At 44.0% G+C, this 26,268-nt stretch overlaps 1 protein-coding gene across 2 annotated transcripts in view; it reads right to left on the minus strand.

Annotated features, from left to right (window-relative positions):
- LOC118395501 (N-acetylgalactosaminyltransferase 7-like) overlaps positions 1–23,391 on the minus strand; it is a 33,899-nt gene extending 10,508 nt beyond the window's left edge. Inside the window, exons 1-3 of one of the 2 annotated variants that reach the window (XM_035789326.2) lie at positions 23,065–23,391; positions 21,590–22,038; positions 1,824–1,990 (exon numbers count right to left, since the gene is read on the minus strand). In XM_035789326.2, the coding sequence (XP_035645219.2) occupies positions 1,824–1,990; positions 21,590–22,038; positions 23,065–23,187 (739 nt within the window). In that variant the 5' untranslated portion in view covers positions 23,188–23,391. The remainder of the gene's footprint in view (positions 1–1,823; positions 1,991–21,589; positions 22,039–23,064) is intronic. The other variant, XM_035789325.2, reaches the window with a different exon arrangement.
- Positions 23,392–26,268: the final 2,877 nt, after the last annotated feature.

The following is a 26,268-nucleotide window of genomic DNA, read 5'->3' on the forward strand; positions in this document are numbered from 1 at the left end:
TCGCCATCACGGTTGACAACTCCATTGTGTCCTCCTCCCAGAGCGCTAAGAACCTTGGCGTGATCCTGGACAACACCCTGACGTTCTCAACTAACATCAAGGCGGTGTCCCGTTCCTGTAGGTTCATGCTCTACAACATCCGCAGAGTACGACCCTGCCTCACACAGGAAGCGGCGCAGGTCCTAATCCAGGCACTTGTCATCTCCCGTCTTGATTACTGCAACTCGCTGTTGGCTGGGCTCCCTGCCTGTGCCATTAAACCCCTACAACTCATCCAGAACGCCGCAGCCCGTCTGGTGTTCAACCTTCCCAAGTTCTCTCACGTCACCCCGCTCCTCCGCTCTCTCCACTGGCTTCCAGTTGAAGCTCGCATCCGCTACAAGACCATGGTGCTCGCCTACGGAGCTGTGAGGGGAACGGCACCTCAGTACCTCCAGGCTCTGATCAGGCCCTACACCCAAACAAGGGCACTGCGTTCATCCACCTCTGGCCTGCTCGCCTCCCTACCACTGAGGAAGTACAGTTCCCGCTCAGCCCAGTCAAAACTGTTCGCTGCTCTGGCCCCCAATGGTGGAACAAACTCCCTCACGACGCCAGGACAGCGGAGTCAATCACCACCTTCCGGAGACACCTGAAACCCCACCTCTTCAAGGAATACCTAGGATAGGGTAAGTAAGGGTAAGTAATCCTTCACCCCCCCCCCCCCAACAAGATTTAGATGCAAGTGGCTGTTCCACTGGTTGTCATAAGGTGTATGCACCAATTTGTAAGTCGCTCTGGATAAGAGCGTCTGCTAAATGACTTAAATGTAATGTAAATGTTTGGAACACTGTAACAGGCTTTGGTAATAGCAATCAGTAGCAGGCTGCATGCTTAATGAGATGAATTCTCTGAGCTCTTGATGTTTTCATGAAGTCAGTGTCCATTACCCATATTTTGGTGTTGTGGTGCCCCCGCTTCAAGGGAATTACTCAGCCAGCTTTTCACAATGGTGGACTAGGCACTCACAGTACAACTGAATGGTGTTCCATTGCTTGGGCAGGGCCTCACAATGCAAGACTAAGGGAGACACTGGGGGAGAAAGGCTGTTCCACTCCAATGCTTTTCATAGCCAGTGACAATTTAGCATGACAATGGCAAAGTGTTGTTGCAGAGCGCTGATTCAATTGCTGGGCGTTTTACTTGGTAATTGGAGTGGGGGTCCCCTGCTAACAGCCAACTGTAGTCATCTACTGGCCTAGCTGAAACAAAGCAGGGTGCTCTTAACCTTAAACCAAGAATTGACATGTTATGCACTAAGGCTTGTATCTGAGGAAATGTACAAGTAGAGCAGTGAAGCACTGATACACTGCAGCAGAGTGATGTCATGAAGCCTTCTAGTCTAACCTGATTGGCTAATTCAAAATAGAACAAACAAGTCATTTCGCAGACACTCTTATCCAGAGTGACTTAGTGCATTGATCTTAAGGTATCTAGGTGGGACAACCACATATTTCTTATTTATTTTACCTTTATTTTACTAGGCAAGTCAGTTAAGAACAAATTCTTATTTTCAATGACGGCCTAGGAACAGTGGGTTAACTGCCTGTTCAGGGGCAGAACGACAGATTTTGTACCTTGTCAGCTCGGGGATTCGAACTTGCAACCTTTCTGTTACTAGTCCAACGCTCTAACCACTAGGCTACCCCCACAGTAAGTACATCAATAAAGTAGCAGTCAGCAAAGTCAGAGCTAGTAAAGGGGGCGAGCGTTAGTTCATAAGACAATATTGGTACAAAGACAAAACCCTGTGTTGTAATTACTAGTACTCAAACCAATGCTACCTTTGTTGCTGAAGTCGTCGATCATGACGATCTCGGCCAGGTATCGTCTGGGCGTTCTCTTGATGACGCTGTGAACCGTCCTCATCAGGGTGGACCAGCCCTCATTGTGAAACACGATGACGACACTGGACGTCAACAGGTTGTCGTCATAGTGCCAGTACTTACACCTACAGTAGGAGGAGAAGAATTAAAATGGCTGTAGGCATACATACTGTACATGTAGTGAATAACAGGGAATATTTACATAGCTTAGGCTAGTTAACCCACTGTTCCTAGGCCGTCATTGAAAACAAGAATTTGTTCTTAACTGACTTGCCTAGTTAAATAAAAGGTAAAATAAAATTTAAATAAAAATATAGCATTTCATACATTTACAAAATACGGCTTTGGAGTGATATAGGACTGCACACACACAAAAAAAGGGGGCCAAAGGTGCAACAGATTCCACTATGCAATCTGAAGATATCAGAATAGACACAGCCCTGGCTAGCTTAGCTTCACCAGCAATTGCTGCTAGCTAGATCCATTCCAAAACATGATAGCCCTAAGCTCAGCTGCCTAGCTCTTTCTCCTTTGTGTCTACCCAGAGCTCTGGGGGTTGTGACAGGCCTCTGTCACAACCCCCAATCCCCTCCCCCCTCCACAGGCAGACCATCTGTGAGGCAGGAAAGCAGCCCTGCTTTGTGTGGTTTCCTCTGGCAGAGTGCGCTGTGTGTGTGTGTGTCCTGGACTCCACTTCCTCATTCTCAGCGTACTCACTCACTAAAGGTCTCTGCTGCTCTTCTACTGCAAAAACAACAGTACTCACTACTTCCCATTGCCACATGCCATGCCTACGTATAAGCTTCAAGCCATCCAACTGCCCTGTTTACAGCGGAGTGTGTGAGAGAGAGCGAGAGGCCGGGCCAGACACTGGTGTGGCATACTGAGGGTCTATTTTTAGCCTTGGTTTGAGCCCTTGTCGCTAGCAAAGCAATCTGCCTCGGCGACGACCTGAAAGGAAAAGACGGAGTAGCGAGGCATCTGAGGTCACTTGACCCAAGAATTGTGAGCGTTATCATCAGTGATATGTGGAATTCAGGACGGAGTGAGCAGTAAGAGGTTGGTCAGGTCTGGGCTGAACTGAAAACAGTTTGCAGCACAGCAGATCTAGAGTATCGGGGAGGGGTTGTTAAGGCTTAGAGACTGAACTGAGAACAGTTTATAGAGCATCTCTGGGAGGTTTCATTTATGGTGAATCACACAGGTCTGCCTACCTGTCCTTCCTGTTTAGGATGATTATAACATTTGGCATATAAAATGTTCTCTTTCTAAGAAACGCCTGGCTGGTTTGTGTGCATTGTGACGCGTGTATGTTTTGGATGTGTTTTGCATTGCAAATGTTAATCCTTGTGTTAGTGTGTGTGTTGCTCACATCGCATCTCCCCTGCAGTAACATGCGGAACAGCTCCTGTTCTGACCTGTCCTCCTGGTTCTCACCCACCAACACTCAGATAAACACCTCAGCTCACAGCTCCATTAAGGGAAATGTCTTTCAGCCTCCCTAGGCCTGAAAACAGATAAAGATCCTCATGCACCTCCTCACTTCACTCACTTTTACAGGGAGGTTTTGGACTGCCACTTTATTATGACCTGCACAAAAAAAGCTTCAACAGTAAATAAAAGGATAGCAAAAGGCCAAAAGAGGGAGGCACTAAAGACAGACGGGTAGCGTCTCAAATGGCACCCTATTCCCTATATAGTACACTACTTTTAAAACAGGACCCATAGGGCTCTGGTCAAAAGTCGTGCACTATATAGGGAATAGGGTGCCACTTAAGAAGTCTCCCTGAAGAGGCTTATAGAAAGTTGTGAAAGAAAAGATTAGAGGGGGGTCTTCTCCTGAACTGGGATTCAGTGCTCTTACCATCCCCAACCCATCTCCGTGTTTAACAGTGGAACTAATGGCTTATCCTTCAGCGACAGTATGCTGGCTTGTGTTTTGAGTTGGGACGTGTCGATAAGTTAGAAGGGCAGGGGAGGAAAGCATTAGTCATATCAGCTTCTTGTAAACACCGTGCAATAGTCTACACATGGCGTAAGCTCTATGGCTATATTAAAATCTACTGCATTTGAGAACTATTTTGAAGTTGCTGCACTTCATTTCATGAATATTCACCAGGCCTATGGGTAACTTGCTCTGACAGTGTGGAGTATTTTCTGGAGAGAAAAAAATAAAAAAATAAAATAAAAAGTCCAAGCAGGGATCCATTGCAGAACAGCGGTTAGCCTAGATCAGTTTCCACGAAAGCAAGCCTCGCTCATTCTCATCTGAAACGACACAAATAGAAGCATATCCAGTGATGGTCTTAGACCTGATGTTAATTAACTCAAGGGAGCGGACACAGTTGAATGGCTTGGGTTGCTGCTGTTGTGTGAGAGGGAAGGTCTGTTCCAGAGACTTTAGTTCTCAGCATGACAACACTCTGAACGCACTACTCTTGGTAAAAGGTCATGAATTCCATACGGATTTTGCAAGCATTTCGCCAACTCATCTCGTGGACAGACGACGTAAACATAAATGATGCAACATTTAGCTAAGATTATTAGCCAACATATCAGTCAGGATGCAGACTGGAGGCTTGAAGAGTGATCGTTGTGTGTGGAAACATTCATCACGCGTCTATAAAGACAACAGTTCTCTCTGTGCTGAGCTCTACGGAGGGGAAGACAAGAGCAACACTAATGAATAACAACGGTGCCTTAACTCAGTCTGTGGAGGTTACTTGTCGCTCTAGGGGCTCCATGTGAATTTCAGTACGTGTGTGTGCGCGCCTGACAAATAGTATAGGAAGGAGAGAGCTAAAACAAGTGTATGCTCGTGTGTGTAGAGGGAAAGAGGGTCCTGTGCTGAGCGAAGGTCAGCCATCTTCCTGCCTATAAAAAACACAGCCGCAGCCTTGTAGTGAAGCGCCTCGCAGAAATCTTAAATGGAGACTGTTTCACCACATTTCTGCTGACAGGATCCGTCCAGGCTAGGCAGGTCTAACGCAGTGACCCTCCCAGAGGAACACTAATGTATGACAGATAGCTACTAACCTACCTATCAACCACACACATGAAGCCTGGAACATAGGCCACAGCCAAGTCACACGTAAAGTACCACACGCATCCTAAATAAACAGGCCTATGCTCTGTCAACAGAAAAGTTATGAAAACCACAGCACTAAACTATTAAGTGTTTAAAGTTGTGATTTAAGGAGGAGGCTAACGGTGTAACGTCAATGTTTTCATAAGGCTTACACATAACTTAAGTGTTGTATTGCTAGTGTCATGTGTGGATATTGGACACATTCAGATTTTGCAGAAACATGATATGAACTGTTCAGCGCGGAAAAGACTTGAGGCTTAACCGGTTTACTAGTTGCACCAGGCTGGCAACTAGTCCCATCTGTAGACCTACGGCCGTGTCTCGGGACTAGTCTAATTGATACAGGCTCGCGCTTCATCAGAGAGTTGTTTTTGTTTACTCACACAGCATCTGGAGGAGGGCAGCTGAGCCAGAGCGGTGGTGAAAATGCTGAACATCCTTGGCTTCTTCCCACCGTGTTATGGGACTGGGGCCAAGCATGCACATATAGGCAACAACTCAGCCCCTCTGCAGAGAGGTGAGAATGTCTAACGTTATCTGCCATGAAACTCAAGAGTTCCTGCCACTGAATTGCAGTCTTACCCAATGTCCTGAACGGGGCTAAAATTAAGTGTAATGGACAAGGCTGCTCAATAGTGACTGCATTGGGCCATCTTGTGGCCAAAACCGGAACTACAGATCCTGTGTTGAGACGATTCACATCCTGATTGCACAACTAAAGTACAACCAATCCACCTCAGCCACATGCGTTTTCTGTAATCAAACACAGATTAAGCTAAATAAATGATGACAAATGATCGGGAACATCTATTAAAAGAGTAGTACTATTTACATTTTTATGTAACCTCTACTTAACTAGGCAAGTCAGATAAGAACAAATTCTTATTTACAATGATGACCTACACCGGCCAAACCTGGACGACGCTGGGCCAATTGTGCGTCGCCCTATCGGACTACCAACTACGGCCGGTTGTGATACAGCCTGGACTCGACCCAGAGCGTCTGTAGTGACGCCTCTAGCACAGAGATGCAGTGCCTTAGACCGCTGCGCCACTCGGGAGCCCCCCTAATGGAGTGAGTGACACCTTTGCCTACATCTGCTGTGCACTGATCCACAGAAAGGCGTGAATAGCAGTGTGCCAATCAGGACCGTCTTTGTATATAGCAGCTCAAGCCACAACAAGTGATGCACTTTGTCAGTAACTGGTTAGTCCACATGAGTTCCAGTTTCCTAACACGGTGCAGTTCACATGGCTGTCAACAACCTCAAACTGATGGAATAATGTACAGCTGCCCATAGATCATGGGATGGTTTACATATGTAGACCAACTAGGAAATGCAGTCTACACATCTAATATCAACAGTTAGGTCTGGGGCAGTGATGTCGTGGTTAATGCCATTTCACAAAGAGAAAGTTGCAAGAGACATTCACCCTCCACTACACCCCTGGTCTGGGTGCAGCAACAGTCTCACACCTACTACAGTTAATGTAATCAGTCGACAGTATGGTTGTCCTACATTCCTTAGAAGCACCAAACCCCAAAAAATGGGGCCCAGCCCAGCCACAATCACTCATCATGTTCTTTAGTCTATCATCCATTATCTCCCATACTGACTAGGCCATAGTAAAGTCCACGTGGGGTGTCAGCAGCCCAGCCACATAACCTAAAGCCTGTACTGTAGCGTCCAACCTGTCTCATGCTGACTGTTCAAAGGTGCCCTTTGTGTTCCCACTGGGCCCCGCGGCCAGATGAAAGACTGGAGAAATACACCTTCGCCTGTTTGTTCTCCACACAGTATTAGTCCATTGTGAGTTAATCAGTGACAGTGTGTGTGGCTCAATGCGATCAAAAAAATTATAATAAATTGTTCAAGGACATACATTTGGTGTATTAGAAGCAATTACTGGTACCATGATCTTCCAAAAATGTTTTTCCACAAAGATGCCATTTTTTCCACATTCACTATATTGGGGAATTACGTTCTGATAACAAATGCCTCCCGTACCACTGTTGCCTTGAACTTCCATGGCTTCAATGAGAGGGGGCAGTTGTTCCCTTCTGGTTTGGCCATATATAATTTGAAAATTAAAGAGGACTAAAGATCATATTTAGTTAAGAGTGATTAACACAATGTTTAGCATATTTCTGTAACACAGATTTCCAGTGTTCTACTTGCGACACTCAAGGTGGGGGTTGGTCACTAGACTTGTTATGGATTATGCTCATATCGGTTGATAGTGATTGACGCCAGACTGGAGGTACAAGGACACACTGATTATTCACGGTTGTATTGATGACCTTCTGTGGACACTGATTCTGTAGCAGCTGACAAAGCCGCTGCCTTGGTTTTGAACTGCGTGCCTCTCGGGCTGGTGTTTCCAGAACATTTGGTGCCATCTGATTAGAAGAAAAAAAAAGGGCCCGTCTCCAAGAGGCCAGTTAGACATTCTCTGTGCTGGAGGCGTATCCGTTACAACTTGTAATAAACCCGATTAACTTGACCTACGATTGCTCCTTTTTGTTCAGCTAGATATTCATTATACCAAACTTCACGCAGTACCTGAAATCTACACAAACAACTCTACAGAACACTGTAACCAGCTAGTGTACCGTAATAAAACCTACGTAACAGTCTTATCAAGAACCAGACCACTGGCAACATGTCCCTATCCCAATAGTATAGGCCATCAGTCACACATCTCCAGTACTGAAAATAATCTGTAGCTGCATTCTACTTCCAGGGTTAGGAGGACGAGGCGATCTGATACGTTCGTTTATACACTGAATCAAAAACAACTCCATGCAAATTAAATCCAAAAGGTTTCTCCTCAGCTTGAGAACCTTGGGTTGACCTAGCCACGGGACAGCCTAGCCTCCATTCCTCATTTGTTCTGCTATGACTGTTCTCTAATCTGCTCTGATATAAACTAAAGCCATAATGCAGGTCAATTGGATTGATGTTGTTGCGTGTGTTTTGGCTGGCCGGACTGCTCTTCTGATGACATACGCTGATGTTCTATGGTAGGGCTCGTGCCCATCATGTTATTACATCGTCACCTGACCTTAAGAGTTCCATCAATGCATACTAACCAGTGTTGTTACAGGGATTCCCATCACTTCGCGTAGTTTTACCAATGCTTTGATATACTCTGAACAAAAATATATTTTTTAAACGCAACATGCAACAATTTCAACGTTACCATTCATAAAGGAAATCAGTTAATTGAAATAAATTAAGCCCTAAACCACAGATTTCACAACTGGAAATACAGATACATTTTTTTTTAAGTAGGGGCGTGGATCAGAAAACTAGTCAGTATCTGGTGTGAACACGATTTTGCCTCAAGCACAACATCTTTACAGAGTTGCTTAGGCTGTTGATCGAGGCCTGTGGAATGTTGTCCCACCCCTAAATGGCTGTGTGACGTTGCTGGATATTAGCAGGAACTGCAACACACTGTCGTACACGTCCATCCAGAGCATCTCGAACATGCTCAACGGGTGACGTGTTAGGGGAGCATGCAGACATTTTCAGCTTCAAGGAATTGTGTAGAAATCCTTGCGACATGGGGCTGAGCATTATCATGCTGAAACATGATGACGGCAGATGAATGGCACGACAACGGGCCTCGTCACGGTATCTCTGTGCATTCAAATTGCAATTGTGTTTGTTGTCCTTAGCTTATGCCTACCCATACCATAACCCCACCATGGGGCACGCTGTTCACAACGTTGACATCAGCAAACCGCTCTCCCACACGATGCCATACACTGTCTGCCATCTGCCTGGTACAGTAGAAACCAGGATTCATCTGTGAAGAGTACACATCTCCAGCGTGCCAGTGGCCATTGAAGGTGAGCATTTTGTTATTCTAGTCGGTTATGATGCCGAACTGCAGTCAGGTCAAGACCCGGATGAGGACAACAGGCACGCAGATTAGCTTCCCTGAGACGGTTTCTGACAGTTTGTACATCAATTCTTTGGTTGTACAAACCCACAGTTCCATCTGTCAGAGTGGCTGGTCTCAGATGATCCCACAGGTGAAGAAGCCAGATATGGGAGGTCCTGGGCTGGTGTGGTTACATGTGGTCTGCGGTTGAGAGATTGATTGGACGTACTGACAAATTCTCCAAAACGACATTAGAGGTGGCTTATGGTAGAGAAATTAACATTAAATTATCTGGCAACAGCTCTGGTGGACATTCCTGCAGTCAGCCAATTGCACGCTCCCTCAAAACTTGGAGACATCTGTGGCATTGTGTTGTGTGACAACTGCATATTTTAGACTAGCCTTTTATTGTCCCCCAGTACAAGGTGCACCTGTGTAATTATCATGCTGTCTAAAATCAGCTTGTTTATATGCCACACCAGTCAGGTGCATGGATTATCTTGGCAAAGGAGAAATGCTCACTAAGAGGGATGTAAACCAATTTGTTCACAACATTTTAGAGAAATAAGTATTTTGTGCATATGTGAAATTTCAGGGATTCTTTATTTCAGCTCATTAAACATGGGACCAACAATTTAAAATGTTGCGCTTACATTTTTGTTCAGTAAACATAGGCCTAGTGTGATAGAGCTGGAAATAAATTAGAGAGCATTTTACAGATATTGATAATTACACTAAAGAAGAGAAATGTGAAGTTTGAAATTAAATAATGCAGCTAATAGGATAAGTCACTTGAAAAATAAATATTAAAATAATTTGTGTTTAATGAACTACTTTACATTATTGTTGTGTGGAAAGTAACGCGTTACTATTATACTATTTTGCATTACTTCCATAAAATCACGAAATCTCACCATTTGTTTGACAGTCATAGGGAGCAAGGCGAGTGCTCTACCAAAGATGAGCTGCTGCTCCTACCTACAGTGCATCCGGAAAGTATTCAGACCCCTTCACTTTTTCCACATTGTTACGTTACAGCATTATTCTAAAATTGATTAAATGTTTTTCCTCAATCTTCACAATACCCCATAATGACAAAGCAAAAACACGTTTAGAATTTCTATAAAATGTATTAAAAAAAATATCCAGAAATGCCTTATTTACATAACTATTCAGCCCCTTTATTAGGAGACCCGAAATTGAGCTCAGGTGCATCCTGTTTCCGTTGATAATCCTTGAGATATTTACAACTTGATTAAATCGAGTCCACCTTTGGTAAATTCAATTGATTGGACATGATTTGGAAAGACACACACACACACGTCTATATAAAATGGTTGAAGGAATTGTCCGTAGAGCTCTCCTTTGAACAGCCACAGCTGCGTAACCCCTCTAGCGCCAAAGTCAGCGCACTCTCAAATGTTTTTTTGCCATCATTGTAAGCCTGCCACACCCACTATATATGATATGTTTAATAAATGTAAGAATGAGTGTGAGTTTGTAACAACCCGGCTCGTGGGAAGAGGAAGAGCTCTTATAGGACCAGAGAACAAACAATAAATCATTTAGCTCTTTATTTAGCCGTCTTACATATAAAACCTTATTTGTTCATCAAATTGTGAATAACTCACCACAGGTTAATGAGAAGTGTGTGCTTGAAAGGATGCACATAACTCTGCAATGTTGGGTTGTATTGGAGAGAGTTTCAGTCTTAAATCATTTTCCACACACAGTCTGTGCCTGTATTTAGTTTTCATGCTAGTGAGGGCTGAGAATCCACTCTCACATAGGTATGTGGTTGCAAAGGGCATCAGTGTCTTAACAGCCTGATTTGCCAAGGCAGGAAACTCTGAGCACAGCCCAATCCAGAAGTGGCAGTGGCTTTGATTACATTTTCACAGAACCGCTTGTTGCAATTTCGATGAGGCACTCCTGTTCAGATATTGGTAAGTGGACTGGAGGCAGGGCGTGAAAGGGATAACGAATCCAGTTGTGCCGTCCGTTTCAGGGAAAGTACGTGCGTAAATGTGCACCCAGCTCACTCAGGTGCTTCGCTATATCACATTGTCCGTAAGCTTGAGTTGATTTGCACACAAAAGAAAATCATACAATGGATGGAAGACCTGTGTGTCCTTGTGTTGACCTGTGTGTTGTCCTAATGCAGACAGAGAAGATCTCCAGCTTCTTAATCACAGCCTCAATTTTGTCCCGCACATTGGATATAGTTGTGTAGAGTCCCTGTAATCCTAGATTCAGATCATTCAGGCAAGAAAAAAACAAATCCCCGTAGTGTGAGAAACTCATCACGCAAACAGTCAGACAAGTGAAAATTATGGTCAGTAAAATTAAAAACTAAGCTCCTCCCTCAATTAAAAAAAAAATGGCGCACTTCTGTATGTTGTAAAAGCGTTACATGGTCACTGCCCATATCATTGCATAATGCAGAAAATACACGAGAGTTCAGGGGCCAAAGCTGTCAGGTACTTCCCTTGGCAGCAAGATCCTCTCGGGGGATGCTGCAGTGTACCCAAGTGGCGTCAGAAGCAACTGCTTGCACTCACGTTACCACTCCACTATGTCTCTGTCATTTTGTGCCATCAGTACAGATACCAACACATCTTGACCACCAAAGTCCATTTGATGCCACAAAGCTGTCCAGTACTTAAAAAATATCCTCTCCCGTTGTCCTGAAGAGGATGCCTTCCTTAAAATTAACCCCCCCCCCCCCATAAAAGTAACGGACATATACCAGGAGCTGTGCCAGGCCCACCACTTCTGTTGACTCATCCAGCTGTAACAGACATATACCAGGAGCTGTGCCAGGCCCGCCACTTCTGTTGACTCATCCAGCTGTAACAGACATATACCAGGAGCTGCGCCAGGCCTGCCACTTCTGTTGACTCATCCAGCTGTAACAGACATATACCAGGAGCTGTGCCAGGCCCGCCACTTCTGTTGACTCATCCAGCTGTAACAGACATATACCAGGAGCTGCGCCAGGCCCGCCACTTCTGTTGACTCATCCAGCTGTAACAGACATATACCAGGAGCTGCGCCAGGCCTGCCACTTCTGTTGACTCATCCAGCTGTAACAGACATATACCAGGAGCTGTGCCAGGCCCGCCACTTCTGTTGACTCATCCAGCTGTAACAGACATATACCAGGAGCTGTCCCAGGCCCGCCACTTCTGTTGACTCATCCAGCTGTAACAGACATATACCAGGAGCTGCGCCAGGCCCGCCACTTCTGTTGACTCATCCAGCTGTAACAGACATATACCAGGAGCTGTGCCAGGCCCGCCACTTCTGTTGACTCATCCAGCTGTAACAGACATATACCAGGAGCTGTGCCAGGCCCGACACATCTGTTGACTCATCCAGCTGTAACAGACATATAACAGGAGCTGTGCCAGGCCCGCCACTTCTGTTGACTCATCCAGCTGTAACAGACATATACCAGGAGCTGTGCCAGGCCCGCCACTTCTGTTGACTCATCCAGCTGTAACAGACATATACCAGGAGCTGTGCCAGGCCCGCCACACTCATCCAGTTGACTCATCCAGCTGTAACAGACTGTTGATATCCAGCCAACAGACATATACCAGCTGTGCCAGGCCCGACACATCTGTTGACTCATCCAGCTGTAACAGACATATACCCAGCTGTCCAGCTGTAACAGACATATACCAGAGCCAACAGACATATACCAGGAGCTGTGCCAGGCCCGCCACTTCTGTTGACTCATCCAGCTGTAACAGACATATACCAGGAGCTGTGCCAGGCCTGCCACTTCTGTTGACTCATCCAGCTGTAACAGACATATACCAGGAGCTGTGCCAGGCCCGACACATCTGTTGACTCATCCAGCTGTAACAGACATATACCAGGAGCTGTGCCAGGCCCGACACATCTGTTGACTCATCCAGCTGTAACAGACATATACCAGGAGCTGTGCCAGGCCCGCCACCAGCTTCTGTTGACTCATCCAGCTGTAACAGACATATCATCCAGCTGAACAGACTGTGCCAGGCCCGACACATCTGTTGACTCATCCAGCTGTAACAGACATATACCAGGAGCTGTGCCAGGCCCGAGGACCTCCAGCTGTAACAGACATATCTGTGCGCCAGGCCTGCCACATCTGTTGACTCATCCAGCTGTAACAGACATATACCAGGAGCTGTGCCAGGCCCGCCACTTCTGTTGACTCATCCAGCTGTAACAGACATATACCAGGAGCTGTGCCAGGCCCGACACATCTGTTGACTCATCCAGCTGTAACGCATAGAATTCACTGGCTTGTATGCAAAGTAGTAATTGTTTCAAAAACATCTCCTGCCATGTCACTGATGCGTCGTGAAACAGTGTTGCTTGATGAAGGCATGGTCTGTATAGTTTTTTGGGGCCTTGTCACAGCCAATAGTATGGGGCTTGCCTGTCCTAGCCACTCGGTAGCTCACCACATAAGACACTTTTAGTCTCATTCTTATTAAAATGGTATCTGTTGCTTTTATACATGTCTTACTACTCAGAAGTATTCTTAATTATTGCTCAAACTCCTGTGGTTTATTCTTCAATTTGGCATGTTCAGTTTCTAAATGTACGCGCAAGAGTGAAGGTTTCATCGATTTGTGAGAGTACTTTTGCACATGTAACACACTGTGGCTGAGGAAAGGCACTACTCCCAATGTAAGTGAACCCCAAATCAATGTAGTTCTCATCATATTTGCGCCTCTTCAATGGTCCAACGTCCCGGTCTGTTGTTCAGACATTTCCTGGGTAAGGGGGCAGTAGCCCTTCGGGTGCATCAGATTCACAACTGTCACGTGTCCGTGCTAGCTGGGCGAACAACAAATGTGGATTTACAGATGCTAGCATTGGATGTGCTCGTGGAAGCAGAACAACTTGTTGTTGACAGGTGCAGGTGTAGTACTGCTGGTAGTAGCAGTACTACCAGTAGAGCTGGTACTAGCAGTACTACCAGTTGAGCTGGTACGTGTCTCTATGGACACAGGCCTTACTTTTTAAAAACCATTTATCTATTTTCGAGATAACGGAAGGAGCAGCAGCTACATAGGGACTGTTAGTGGAATTCCTGCGAAAGAGTAATGGTTAATGTGATTGGATGTTCATTATTTGACTAGGCTTCCTGTATTTGACATTGTGTTGTTAATTAGCTGAACACTAGATGGTTACATTTTATTTTTGGCAGTGAAACAAGGCTACTCAGGTGAGAGAAAAAAAACATCACCCAAATGTTTTGCCCTGTTGGAAAATCTAAATGGATTGTTTGAAAATGTGAATCACCTTTTTATTTGGCGTACCATCGGCAGCATTGCGCGTACCCCTGAGGCAACCCTGACAAAAGAGGGAGAAGGGCCTTGCTCAGGGAGGTCATCAAGAACCCGATGGTCACTGACAGAGCTCCAGAATTCCTCTGTGGAGATCGGAGAACCTTCCAGAAGGACAACCATCTCTGCAGCACTCCACCAATCAGGCCTTTATGGTACAGTGGCCAGACAGAAGCCACTCCCCAGTAAAACGCACATGACAGCCTGCTTGGAGTTTGCGAAAAGGCACCTAAAGACACTTAGACCATGAGAAATAAGATTCTCTGGTCTGATGAAACCAAGATTGAACTCTTTGGCCTGAATGCAAAGCGTCACATCTGGAGGAAACCTGGCACCATCCCTACAGTGAAGCATGGTAGTGGCAGCATCATGCTATGGGGATGTTTTTCAGGGACTGGGAGACTAGTCAGGATTGAGGGAAAGATTAACAGAGCAAAGTATAGAGAGATCCTTGATTAAAAAAAATGTGCTCCAGAGTGCTCTGGGGCAAAGGTTCACCTTCCAACAGGACAACGACAATAAGCCCACAGCCAAGACCGTGCAGGAGTGGCTTCGGGACAAGTCTCTGAATGTCCTTGAGTGGGCCAGCTAGAGCCCAGACTTGAATCCAATCTAACATCTCTGGAGAGACCTGAAAATAGCTGTGCAGCGACGCTCAACATCTAACCTGACAGTGCTTGAGAGGATCTGCAGAGGAAAATGGGAGATACTCCTCAAAGACAGGTGTGTCAAGCTTGTAGCGTGATACCCATGAAGACTCGAGGCTGCAATCACTGCCAAAGGTGATTCAACAAAGTACTGAGTAAAGGGTCTGAATACTTATGTAAATATGATACTTCAGTTTTATTTGTAATAAAACGTGGAAAAGGGGGTCTGAATACTTTCCAAATGCACTGTATTTAGTCAAAATCTCACGAGCCACCAGGTCTGGTTACAGACTAATAGAGATGTATAGAGGGGACCATTTCCACTAGACAGGAAAACCCGCTATGGGCTTTGCCATCACAGAAGGGATCAATGGCGAAGATCAGAGGTGCGCCCTCTATACAATTCTACTGACAGCAGCTGTCATGACATTTCTCCAAACAGCCTCTCAGCTCGCATAAGAACTAACTGAGGAAACAAGTAGAGATCGGATCATGGAAACACGCCCGGGTAGAGATCTGATTCTGAAAGTAACGCAGGCATCATTTGATAAATTAACTAACATTGCCCAATTTGAAAATGCATTACTTCACTCCGTTACTCATAAAAAGCAGTCTGATTACATATAAAAGTAACAGGTTAAGGCAGGTTAAGGCACCCCGACACAGGTGATTGCTAAAACGGGACAACTGATAGGTACAGCATTGAAAGTAGTAGTTCATGGAAATGTAAAAAAGTATGTTATACATTTAATCGTTCAACTCATCGTTAGTGATAATTCAGTCAATTTATCATGATATGGATTTTTGTCCATGTCGCCAAGCAACTGATATATTTTCCCCTCATTCTTTATAGATGGGTTGGCTGTTCAGCAACAAAACCAAAACGTGAGCAACTAAATCAGGCAAAACAGCCCGGATTGGCTTAGATTAAATAGTTAAGTCTTCAATGTTTATTGAAAACAAATACATTTGCACAATGAGCTAACTTATAGCAAACATATATCCGACTTTCATGTGCACAAACATATAGCTTTGTCCTACCAACGTTTTTCTGCATAACTTCCTATTCTCTTCCCAACAGCAGAAATGACAAACATATACAGTAAGAATATTATATACGAATTATCTGCCCATGTTCAGCCCGCATAGACGTCTGTTTTGTATGGAATGTGCAACAAGTGTAGAGAGCGAGAGCCTTGCTATTGGGAGGCGCCGCCGTGGGCAGACCTGGCTCTCAAGACAGGCTGTGCAGACTGCCCACAAAAATGGAGGTGGAAACTGTGCTGCACTTCCTACCCTCCTGTCAAATGTATGACCAGACATATTTCCCCTCAGATTACGCAGACCCAAAGACTTAGAAAACAAATCCAATTTTGATAACTCCAAATACCAGTGCGCAATCACAGCAGCAGGATTTGTGACCCGTTGTCACAAGAAAAGGGCTACCAGTGAACAAACACCATTGTAAATACAACCCATATGTTTATCTTCCCTTTGGTAAATTGTAACACTGTACATAGCCATAATAACACATTTGAAATGTATATTCTTGAAACGTGTGTAAGTGTATTGTTAACTGTTATCCAGTTCACTTGCTTTGGCAATGCCAATAAAGCCCTCTGAATTGAGAGCGCAAACCACAATCACAAGATGGTGCCGCAAAGCAGGCTATTGGCAAAGTAGTTTGGGTTACACACCTCCATCACAGTCACGTCATTGTTATCAATGTTCCGCAAACGCCGCAGCCACATTGAGGTCTAAAAGTAGAACGGGAGCGAATGACTATTTTGCCCAGTGATGTAGTAGATTTCCGAAGTCCCTTGTGCTCAAGTCCAGGGACCAGTGCTCAAGTCAGGTCACTGGGTCCACATGAACTCAGAACAAATTATTTACCCAGTCAGATATAGCATAGTGGCAAGTAGTCAAATTGTTTGCTATCTCTTTTTCTTTCTGTGCACACCAAAATCTTTTTGCATATAGGCTACCGGTAATTTTAACAGGGCCACGTTCCACTGAAAAAAGTATGAACATTGTAGATTGAATTTCAATGTATGAAATCAAATTTCATTTATCACATGCACCAAATAACACTGGTGTAGACGTAACAGTAAAATACTAGCTTACAAACCAAGAATAGAGCTATATACACAAGGAGTATCAGGTCAATGTACAGAGATCAGAGGTATTAGACATAGATATGTACATTAAGGCAGGGTAGGCATCAGGATAGATAAGAGTCTAATTTAAAAAACAGTAGCAGCAGCAAATGAGTGTAAAAGTGTGCATGTTTGTGTTGTGTCGGTGTGAGAATGACCGCATGAGATGGTTTGGGTACCATTAATTGACTATTTAGTAGTCTGGCTATTTAGCGGTCTTATGGTTAGAAGCGGTCTCGGAGCCTATTGGTCCAAGAGACAATGCCCTGATACGGTTTGCCGGACAGTAGCAGAGTGAACAGTCTATGGCTTGGGTGACTGGAGTCTTTGGGAATTTTTCAGGCCTTTCTCTGACACCGCCTGATATATACACTGACCAAAAATATAAATTCAACATGTAAAAGTACTGGTCCCATGTTTCATGAGCTGAAATAAAATATCCCAGAAATGTTCCTTAAACACAAAAAGCTTCTCAAATTGTGCACAAATTTGTTTTCATTTAACCAGCATGATCATTACACAGGTGCACCTTGTACTTGGGACAACAAAAGGCCACGTTAAAATGTGAAGTTGTCACATAACACAAAGAGGTCTCAAGTTGAGGGAGTGTGCAATTGGCATGCTGATTGCAGAAATGTCCACCAGAATTGTTGCCAGAGAATTCTCAACCATACGCCACCTCCAATGTCATTTTAGAGAATTTGGCATTACGTCCAACCAGACTCACATCAGCAGACCTCGTGTAATCATGCCAGACCAGGACCTCCACATCCGGCTTCGTCACCTGTGGGATCGTCTGAGACCAGCCACCCTGACAGCTGATGAAACTGAGAACAATTTTTGTCTGTAATAAACCCCTTTTGTGAGGAAAAACTCATTGACTGGCTGGGCTTGGCTCCCCAGTGGGTCGGCCTATGCCCTTCCAGGCCCATCCATGGCTGCGCCCTTCTAGTCATGTGAAATCCATAGATTAGGGCCTAATGAATTTCTTTCAATTAACTGATTTCCTTATAAGGAACTGTAAAACTCTTTTTTTTGTTGAAATCATTGCGTTTATATTTTTGTTCAGTATAGATGTCCTGGATGGCAGGGAGCTCAGCCCCAGTAGTCCCAGTGATGTGCTGGGCTGTTCGCGCCACCCTTTCTAGCACTTTGCGGTCAAGGGCAGTACAATTGCCATACCAAGCGGTAAGGCAGCCATTCAATGTGCTCTCGATGGTGCAGCTGTAGAACTTTGAGGATCTGAGTGCCCATGCCAAATCTTTCAAGCCTCCTGAGGGGGAAAGAGGCGCTGCAGTTCACGCTTCACGACTGCGGGTGTGTGGACTAAAGGTCGACCGATTAATCGGACTGGCCGAGTTTTCATAACAATCGGAATCTGTATTTTTGAGTGCCGATTTGCCAATTTTTTAAATGTATTTATTATACCTTTTTTAACGAGGCAAGTCAGTTAAGAACACATTCTTATTTTCACTGACGGCCTAGGAACGGTGGGTTAACTGCCTCGTTCAGGGGCAGAACGACAGATTTTCACCTTGTCAGCTCGGGGGATCCAATCTTGCAACCTTACAGTTAACTAGTCGAACGCAATAACGACCTGCCTCTCTCTCGTTGCCTTCTCCAAGGAGACTGCCTGTTACGCGAATGCAGTAAGCCAAGGTAAGTTGCTAGCTAGCATTAAACTTATCTTATAAAAAAAAACTATCAATCATAATCACTAGTTAACTACACATGGTTGATGATATTACTAGATATTATCTAGCGTGTCCAGCGTTGCATATAATCTGACTGAGCATACAAGTAGGCAGAAGCAGGCGCGTAAACGTTCATTCAAACAGCACTTTTGTGCGTTTTGCCAGCAGCTCTTCGTTGTGCATCAAGCATTGCGCCGTTTATGACTTCAAGCCTATCAACTCTCGAGATGATGTTGGTGTAACCGAAGTGAAATGGCTAGCTAGTTAGTGCGCGCTAATAGTGTCTCAAACGTCACTCGCTCTGAGCCTTCTATTAGTTGTTCCCCTTGCTCTGCATGGGTAACGCTGCTTCGATGGTGGCTGTTGTCGTTGTGTTGCTGGTTCGAGCGAGGAGAGGGACGGAAGCTATACTGTTACACTGGCAATACTAAAGTGCCTATAAGAACATCCAATAGTCAAAGGTTAATGAAATACAAATGGTATAGAGGGAAATAGTCCTATAATAACTACAACCTAAAACTTCTTACCTGGGAATATTGAAGACTCATGTTAAAAGGAACCACCAGCTTTCATATTTTCTCATGTTCTGAGCAAGGAACTGAAACGTTAGCTTTCTTACATAGCACATATTGCACTTTTACTTTCTTCTCCAACACTTTGTTTTTGCATTATTTAAACCAAATTGAACATGTTTCATTATTTACTTGAGGCTAAATAGATTTTATTTTATTGATGTATTATATTAAGTTAAAATAAGTGTTCATTCAGTATTGTTGTAATTGTCATTATTACAAATAAAGAACAAAAAAATAGTCTGATTAATCGTTATCGGCTTTTTTGGTCCTCCAATAATCGGTATCGGCGTTGAAAAATCATAGTCGGTCGACCTCTAATGTGGACCATGTTAAGTCCTTAGCGATATGAACGCCAGGATCTCAACCCACTACACAACAGCTCCATTGATGTGGATGGGGGCATGCTCTCCCCTTTCTCCTGTAGTCCACAATCAGCTCATTGGTCTTACTGACGTTGAGGGAGAGGTTTTTGTCCTGGTACCACACTGCTAAGCCTGACTTCCTCCCTGTAGGCTAACTCGTCTCCATCAGTGATCAGGCCGACCACCGTTATATCTTCAGCAAACTTGATAGTGTTGGAGTTGTGCACGACCACGCAATCGTTGGTGAACAGGAAGTACAGGAGGGGACGAAGCCCACACCCCTGAGGGGCCCCGTGCTAAGGGTCAGCCTGGCGGAGGTGTTGTTGCCTGCCCTCACCACCTGGGGACGACACGTCAGGAAGTCCAAGATCCAGTTGCAGAGGGAAGGACTAGTCCCAAGGTGGGAGGGCTGAGCGAGACTACAAATTCAAAGATGGCCTACCCTTCTATAGCCTACTCAAGGGAGAGAAAAAAAAACACACCTAGACCATTTTATTATTAACGTGTTTTTTTGGGCTTGTGTTTCTCAACCAGGCAAACGGTAGCTACTTAAAAAAGGCAGGTTAGTGAAGGTGAAGCGATCGGTCCAAAAACTCTTTCCCAGTCCACTTAGTAAACTGAAATACATATTTTTTTGTCAGTTATAGTCTCGTCAATTGCCACTGAAAAATTGTTGTTTGACAAATATTTCCGTCACCATTTGCTGCCAAAATTAACACTAGTAGAAAAACCTTTTTGCTAGCCATCAGACCACGCGTATAATTTGATCTAATTGGTGTGTAAATGGAAGCATGTGTAACTCCTCACAATAAATGGCAATATGACGCAAACACTACGAACAGAATAGATAAGCTACGCCTCAGATCTCAAGGTGTGAATTTGTGGCACACAATATCTACGGTTTTGATAATGGACCAACTGAATAATTGCTTTTCTGTTGGACTGGTGGAAGGCCTTTGTTCTGTTAACATTGCACAACCAACCCTGCCCCACACCCTTGTCATACCAGCCCTTCAGGTATAGAATTGTGCTTGAGACACCAGAATAGTGGGTTAGATGCCAATGTTTGCATGAATGACAAAGTTGCTTTGGATAAAAGTGTCTGCTAAATGACATGTACCAGGATTGACAAAGGGTTGCCCTATTTCCTAGGGCAAGTGAACTCTGAACAGTGACTCAAGTTGAGCCTCCTCTTAGGTTGCCATATTGAGCAGGTGAAACCAAAACTGTAAAAATAATTCCAATAGCCTAACTGATCTTTCTGGTTCCTCCCCCCCATTGTTTAAGTGAAAGACAGACAATTTATGGCAGTCCGGCAATTTGAGCCTGGTCTGATAACAATTTTTTGCTGATAACTAAAATTCTTTATTCTATCAGGTCTTTGATTCCTCCCTTGTGTCAGTAAAGGGCAGCTAGTATGGCATGTGTGTGTGAATTAACTATTTACATTCTCAGGCAATTGATCATAATCGTCAGGCAAAACAATTCAAAAGACCTCTGACTTGCCTGATGGACAAGTGCCTTTCAGACCTTAAATGTCAAGCCATGGACACATTATGATCTTTAAAAAAAATACATTTGTGAAAGGAACGATGAAGTAACATTCAACTGGAACACCCAGTGAGACATATTTAGAAGAGAAAAAACATTAAATTGATGACAGTTCCTTAACACACGTACCATTCCGATAGGCCTAGCTACATCCTTAATAGGGACGACTACTAGTCTATACAACACAGTACCACCAATCCATACAGTAGCCATCTACCTGGGCTCTAAGGCCTACTACTGTAACTACTCTTTATGGTGAATGTCACAGATTCCTTCTTCATTCCAATTCAAATGCCATAAAACACACAAACCATTCCAAAAGGCTTAGGTCTAAAAAAATATATATATACTATGACACAGCACCTAGTCTATCTGCCTGGATTGGGCTCAGGCCTTACACTACTTACTCTTCATGGCGAATGTCGCTGATGGTCCTGTCTAGGGAGATCATGTCGCTGGCCACCATGTTGAAGCCAAATTCCTTAATGCTGGCCTGGGCGGCCTCGTGGTACTCCGCTCCCAGGACGAACGGCTTCGCCCCCTCCCCAGGCCCATCCTGCACCCCGTGGGGCTCCGGCTCCTTAAGCTCAAAGTTCCCCAGGGTCCCCTTCCTTAGGATGGGTGCCGAGTAGACATTGGTGTGGGGCTTGAAGGTGACATACTGTTTCTGGATGACATTCTGCTGGTTCTGAGCACCGCCGGCTGGTTTGCCAGGAACCAGCTTGTCGTCTCCTCTGTTCTTCTGTCGGATGGAGTCCAGGTCCACCTCGACCCCTTCCACATGGGGCCAGGGGACCACGGGTTTGAACTGGTCAGCAATGTCATTCTTAGGCAAGAGGTTAGGGGCATCTCCCTCCTGTATAGAATCAGAGAGAGATTAGCTAGGCCTATTGCTTTTCCAAGGCCTAAAATGGAGGGTGTGATAGATTATCAAGCAAGTTTAGCTGACAGAGGTAGGTAGCTACTAACTTTTACAAGGCGTAAAAGGGTTAAACAGATGATGCTCTTAATCTAGGTTTGCAGGATCAGCAAAGGTCTTAATCTGCCCTACTTGACAGCTCAATTGGCTAACTAGTCCCCCAGCAATTAGCTTAAAGTCGAATTCCTTCACTGGCCACATTGCGGTACGCACATGCGTTTATGTTCATCAGGTTCACAATAAACATCGCTAGGAACATTGCATAGCTAACCAATATAAATTACACGGCATTGTTTGTTTTAACACAATATCACTTATTCGACAAAGACAATTACAGCTTCGGTGCGAGTCTTGACAGGTGTGAGTTTAGCTTCGGGGATGCATTAACGTAGATGGCTAGCTTTCCAGGCATTCGTTTTGCCAGCTGGCTACGTGTCATTTCAACAACGTTTTACAAGCTTGGTGGTGTCTTTTCATACAATGATAGCTATTGTCGAATTCGTGAGCAACAGGAGACAATTTTAACGAGAGACAGCTACCAGACTAAAGCCTTCCGGGTATGTTTGATATTGTCGTCATAGCAAGCGGACATTCAGGAATGAGTGGGGTTCAATGCAGGAACGCTAGCTAGTTAACCAGACAGCTAATGTTAACTAGTTAACGTTAGATACCAAAATGTATAAGCAAATGGTAGTCAGCAAGACTGTCATCAAGTCCCAGTGACATTGTTGCACTCTAACGTTACAGTGGCTAGCTAAAATAGACCCAAACGCTAACAATCTCCATGACAACGACTCAGACTTGCTTGCTAGCTGACGTTAGCGACTTTAGCAACATGGTTAGGTAACGTTAGCCAGAATTACATGCCAAAAATATTATAGGATGCATAGCTACAACAAAACACATGAAACATATCAAATGAACGTTTGACCAATAGAAAGCTGGTTGTAATTAAATACTTACCCGTTTAGCAAAGGGATTTTCGTCGTGCTCTATCGGCGAAAGGGAAGACCAAAGCACCACAAGCCCTAAGAATGTGGCAATAACTATTACACTACGAAGAATAAATCCAACTCTTAACCTCATTTTGAAAATAAGACCATCTACGAGGTGCTAGCTAACCTCGTTACTTCGTGGCACCCCTGCCTGCCAAAGCCAGTTCGAATCCCAACTTGAGCCAACCGTGCGCCTCTCCTGATTTGAATCCCTCTTGTCCGCATGTAACATTATCTGCGCTCTCTCAGTCTGTCTGTCTGTCACACCGCCCTACTGCGAGCAAAAGTTGTAATATAAGAAGTGACGACCCGTCATTCAGAGCAGGTGGGGGCTCTTTTGAGCTTCATTTTTGTTGTTGTTGGGGGGGGCTTTCCTGTTTTGCATGTTATTTGGCATTAATACGTGTCACATATCAGTTGCAAACAAAGTAAAAAAAATCAGAATATATCATTAGAGTTAATAAAAAGCAGCATACAAACATGGTCTCTTTTTTGTTTTCTTGACTAAGACAGCTCCAAAATGCAGGTGTTTCAGCCTAGCTCAGTGCTTTCTGTGGTGGGGCAAGCCAGCAGAAAATACAGAGCGTTGCTCAGTGTTCTGTTACTCATGGGGACACGATGTCACCGCCAAGTCTAAGGGCAGAGCTAGAAAATTCAAGCTCCTTGGGTGCTGCCACAGAGTTACATTAGAAGTGCCCATCCAAGATGGCTGAAGGTCACTGGCCACAGATAAAATTACGTCAAATCACATCATATCTACAGTAGCTTTGTTTGGACTGATCATGTCAACATCATACTTTCAAAATCTTAGCTATAAGTCATCATCATGAATCAAGTTGACAATCTACTGGTAAATCCTTTTTAATACTTGTCATAAGAAGATAAATAATTAAGAGAAAATATAGGTAAAACGTATCGGTGCTCATTGCCCATTGGACATGAACATTACACAACAAGCTGGAAATCGCAAATTCAACATTGAGTGGTTTGGAAGGAATCAGTCGCTAACTGCAAGCATTGCAAAACAATCATTAGCCTGCTATTTAGTGGAGTGGCTGTGTGGTCCCAAGTCTAAGATTAAGGGTCTATTTTCCTAGTTTAAAATGATAAAATAAATGATAAATGATAAACATTCAACATTGGCCATGCTGTCAATTTGTGCCGCACAGAGAACAACTGTTAACTGGGAAAGGCAAAATCTGACTTTAGTGAGTTCAAGACAATTAGGGACTCGGGGAAAAACGTGCTACAACTGGGAAAATACGTTTAGAAGTTTCATCCAACTCGGAATTGTACATTCAGAACTCAGACCTCTTTCTAGAGCTATGACTGAAGATCACTGACGCCATCATGATTCTACCCCCCCCTCCCCCAAGTTCCCAGTTGTCTTGAAAGCACCATAAATCCAGAGAATGCCAGACTTTGAAGACGCAGTTTGATGACAAAATTTGCCCACAAAAGACCGATGCGCCACCTTCGTGTTCAAGTGAGCACAGCAAGGTGAGTCCAGAAATGTCTTGTATTCTGCTGAATAAACTATGTAATATGCCAGGGAGATATGTATACTGTAGCTAAGAAAGTAATACTACGTGTTGTGTAGTAAGCTGTTAGTAGCCCATGTGCCTCACCTTAATAATTTGATCTATTTTCACCTCTTAATTTCACCTACTGATCTGACTTGGTGGTGAACATGTAGCTTATAACCTGTTTTTGAGAAATGAAATATTGAATATTGTAAGAGCTTTCATTGCCATGTACCCCTGTTCGTATTCTAATCTTTTATTATTCTTATTGTTGCTGCATTTTCGAAGAAGGACCCTAGAATTAAGCATTTCGTTGGACGACGTATACCATGAGTATCCCGTACGTACAACTTAAAACTAGAGGGGATTGAAATTATATTAATACCTTACATCTATTGAAAATGTGCATCTGAAAATACTTTACTTATTGCATTATTAATACCAACCATGAGATATACCCTTTTTGCCAATGTTTGCAACGCTTAATAGCAATAACCTATGTCAGAGATGGGTAACTGATTGGGGTGAGGGCCCCAAAAAATGGAAGTCATGGGGCGCAGTGAGTTTACAGCAAAGTAAGTTTAAAGTTCATTTTCTGCAATTCTGCACATTTTGATATGGAGCATAGAGAACATATTTGGTGTTTTAAAGCAAGTTTGGAATTCTACACATTTAGCATTTTTACAGCTCATTTCCTGCATTTCTACACATTTTGCCATAGGGTGGAGGAAAATGTTTGTGGCTTTTAATATTATAACTGATGAACAACGGGGCCCCACCCCGGTCGGTAATTTGGCCGTGCTTACTACAAGGTTAGATAGCTGTCTGCTAGACAAATTTACCACTCTAAAAACATTTAGCTGACAATTGAGTGACGGCTGAGGCACAACCAAATCTCGAAATTACACCTTGTGTATTCTATTATTCTAACTCTCAACAAGAGGGAGGCCATGAGTTGCCCATCCCTGCTGTATATTAACATAATGTGTGTTGCAGACAGCATTGAGGTGACTTCTTGACATTCCACAACAGTCTCTTACAATGAAGCAAAACTTGTTTTCATAAAATAAAGTGGGATAGTGACGCGAGGCATGATTTGAGAGAACGTAGAATAACTGCTCATTTACAGAGTATCTTATCGCTTTCTAACTTTTGGCAAGGTCTCCGTATCAAGAGCAATCTATGTAATATCTAAATTATAGCCTGTTTTTATATCAGTTTTGCAGCAAAAATAGTAGAATGAAGCTGCAGTGGTGAATACATGGACACAGCTGACCTCTCATGTCCATTTATGGTAACTACAGAACAAATGATTAAAGCTGACTGATGGAATTCAAAACAATTATGAATACCTTCAATAGATTAGAATGATAAAAAAGGAATTAAGACCCAAGTTAAAGGTGAGTAAATGGAACTTAATTCCATTTGATGCATTTCTCTCTACTCGTATTCTGACCTTGAACTAATGCTGCATTTGTAACCAAGTCGGAATTGGGAATTTACCACATACGACTGGGAAAAATACACTTTAATGCCAACTGGTAATTAATTACTAGTGGGAAACCCGTCTCTCATTCTGCTTTCCCACTTCTCCCACATGCTGACTTCTGACGTCACCTACTAAGTCTGACAGCACAACTGATTGGCAA

This window comes from Oncorhynchus keta, chromosome 16 (genome assembly GCF_023373465.1).
Source record: "Oncorhynchus keta strain PuntledgeMale-10-30-2019 chromosome 16, Oket_V2, whole genome shotgun sequence".
Lineage (NCBI taxonomy): Eukaryota > Metazoa > Chordata > Actinopteri > Salmoniformes > Salmonidae > Oncorhynchus > Oncorhynchus keta.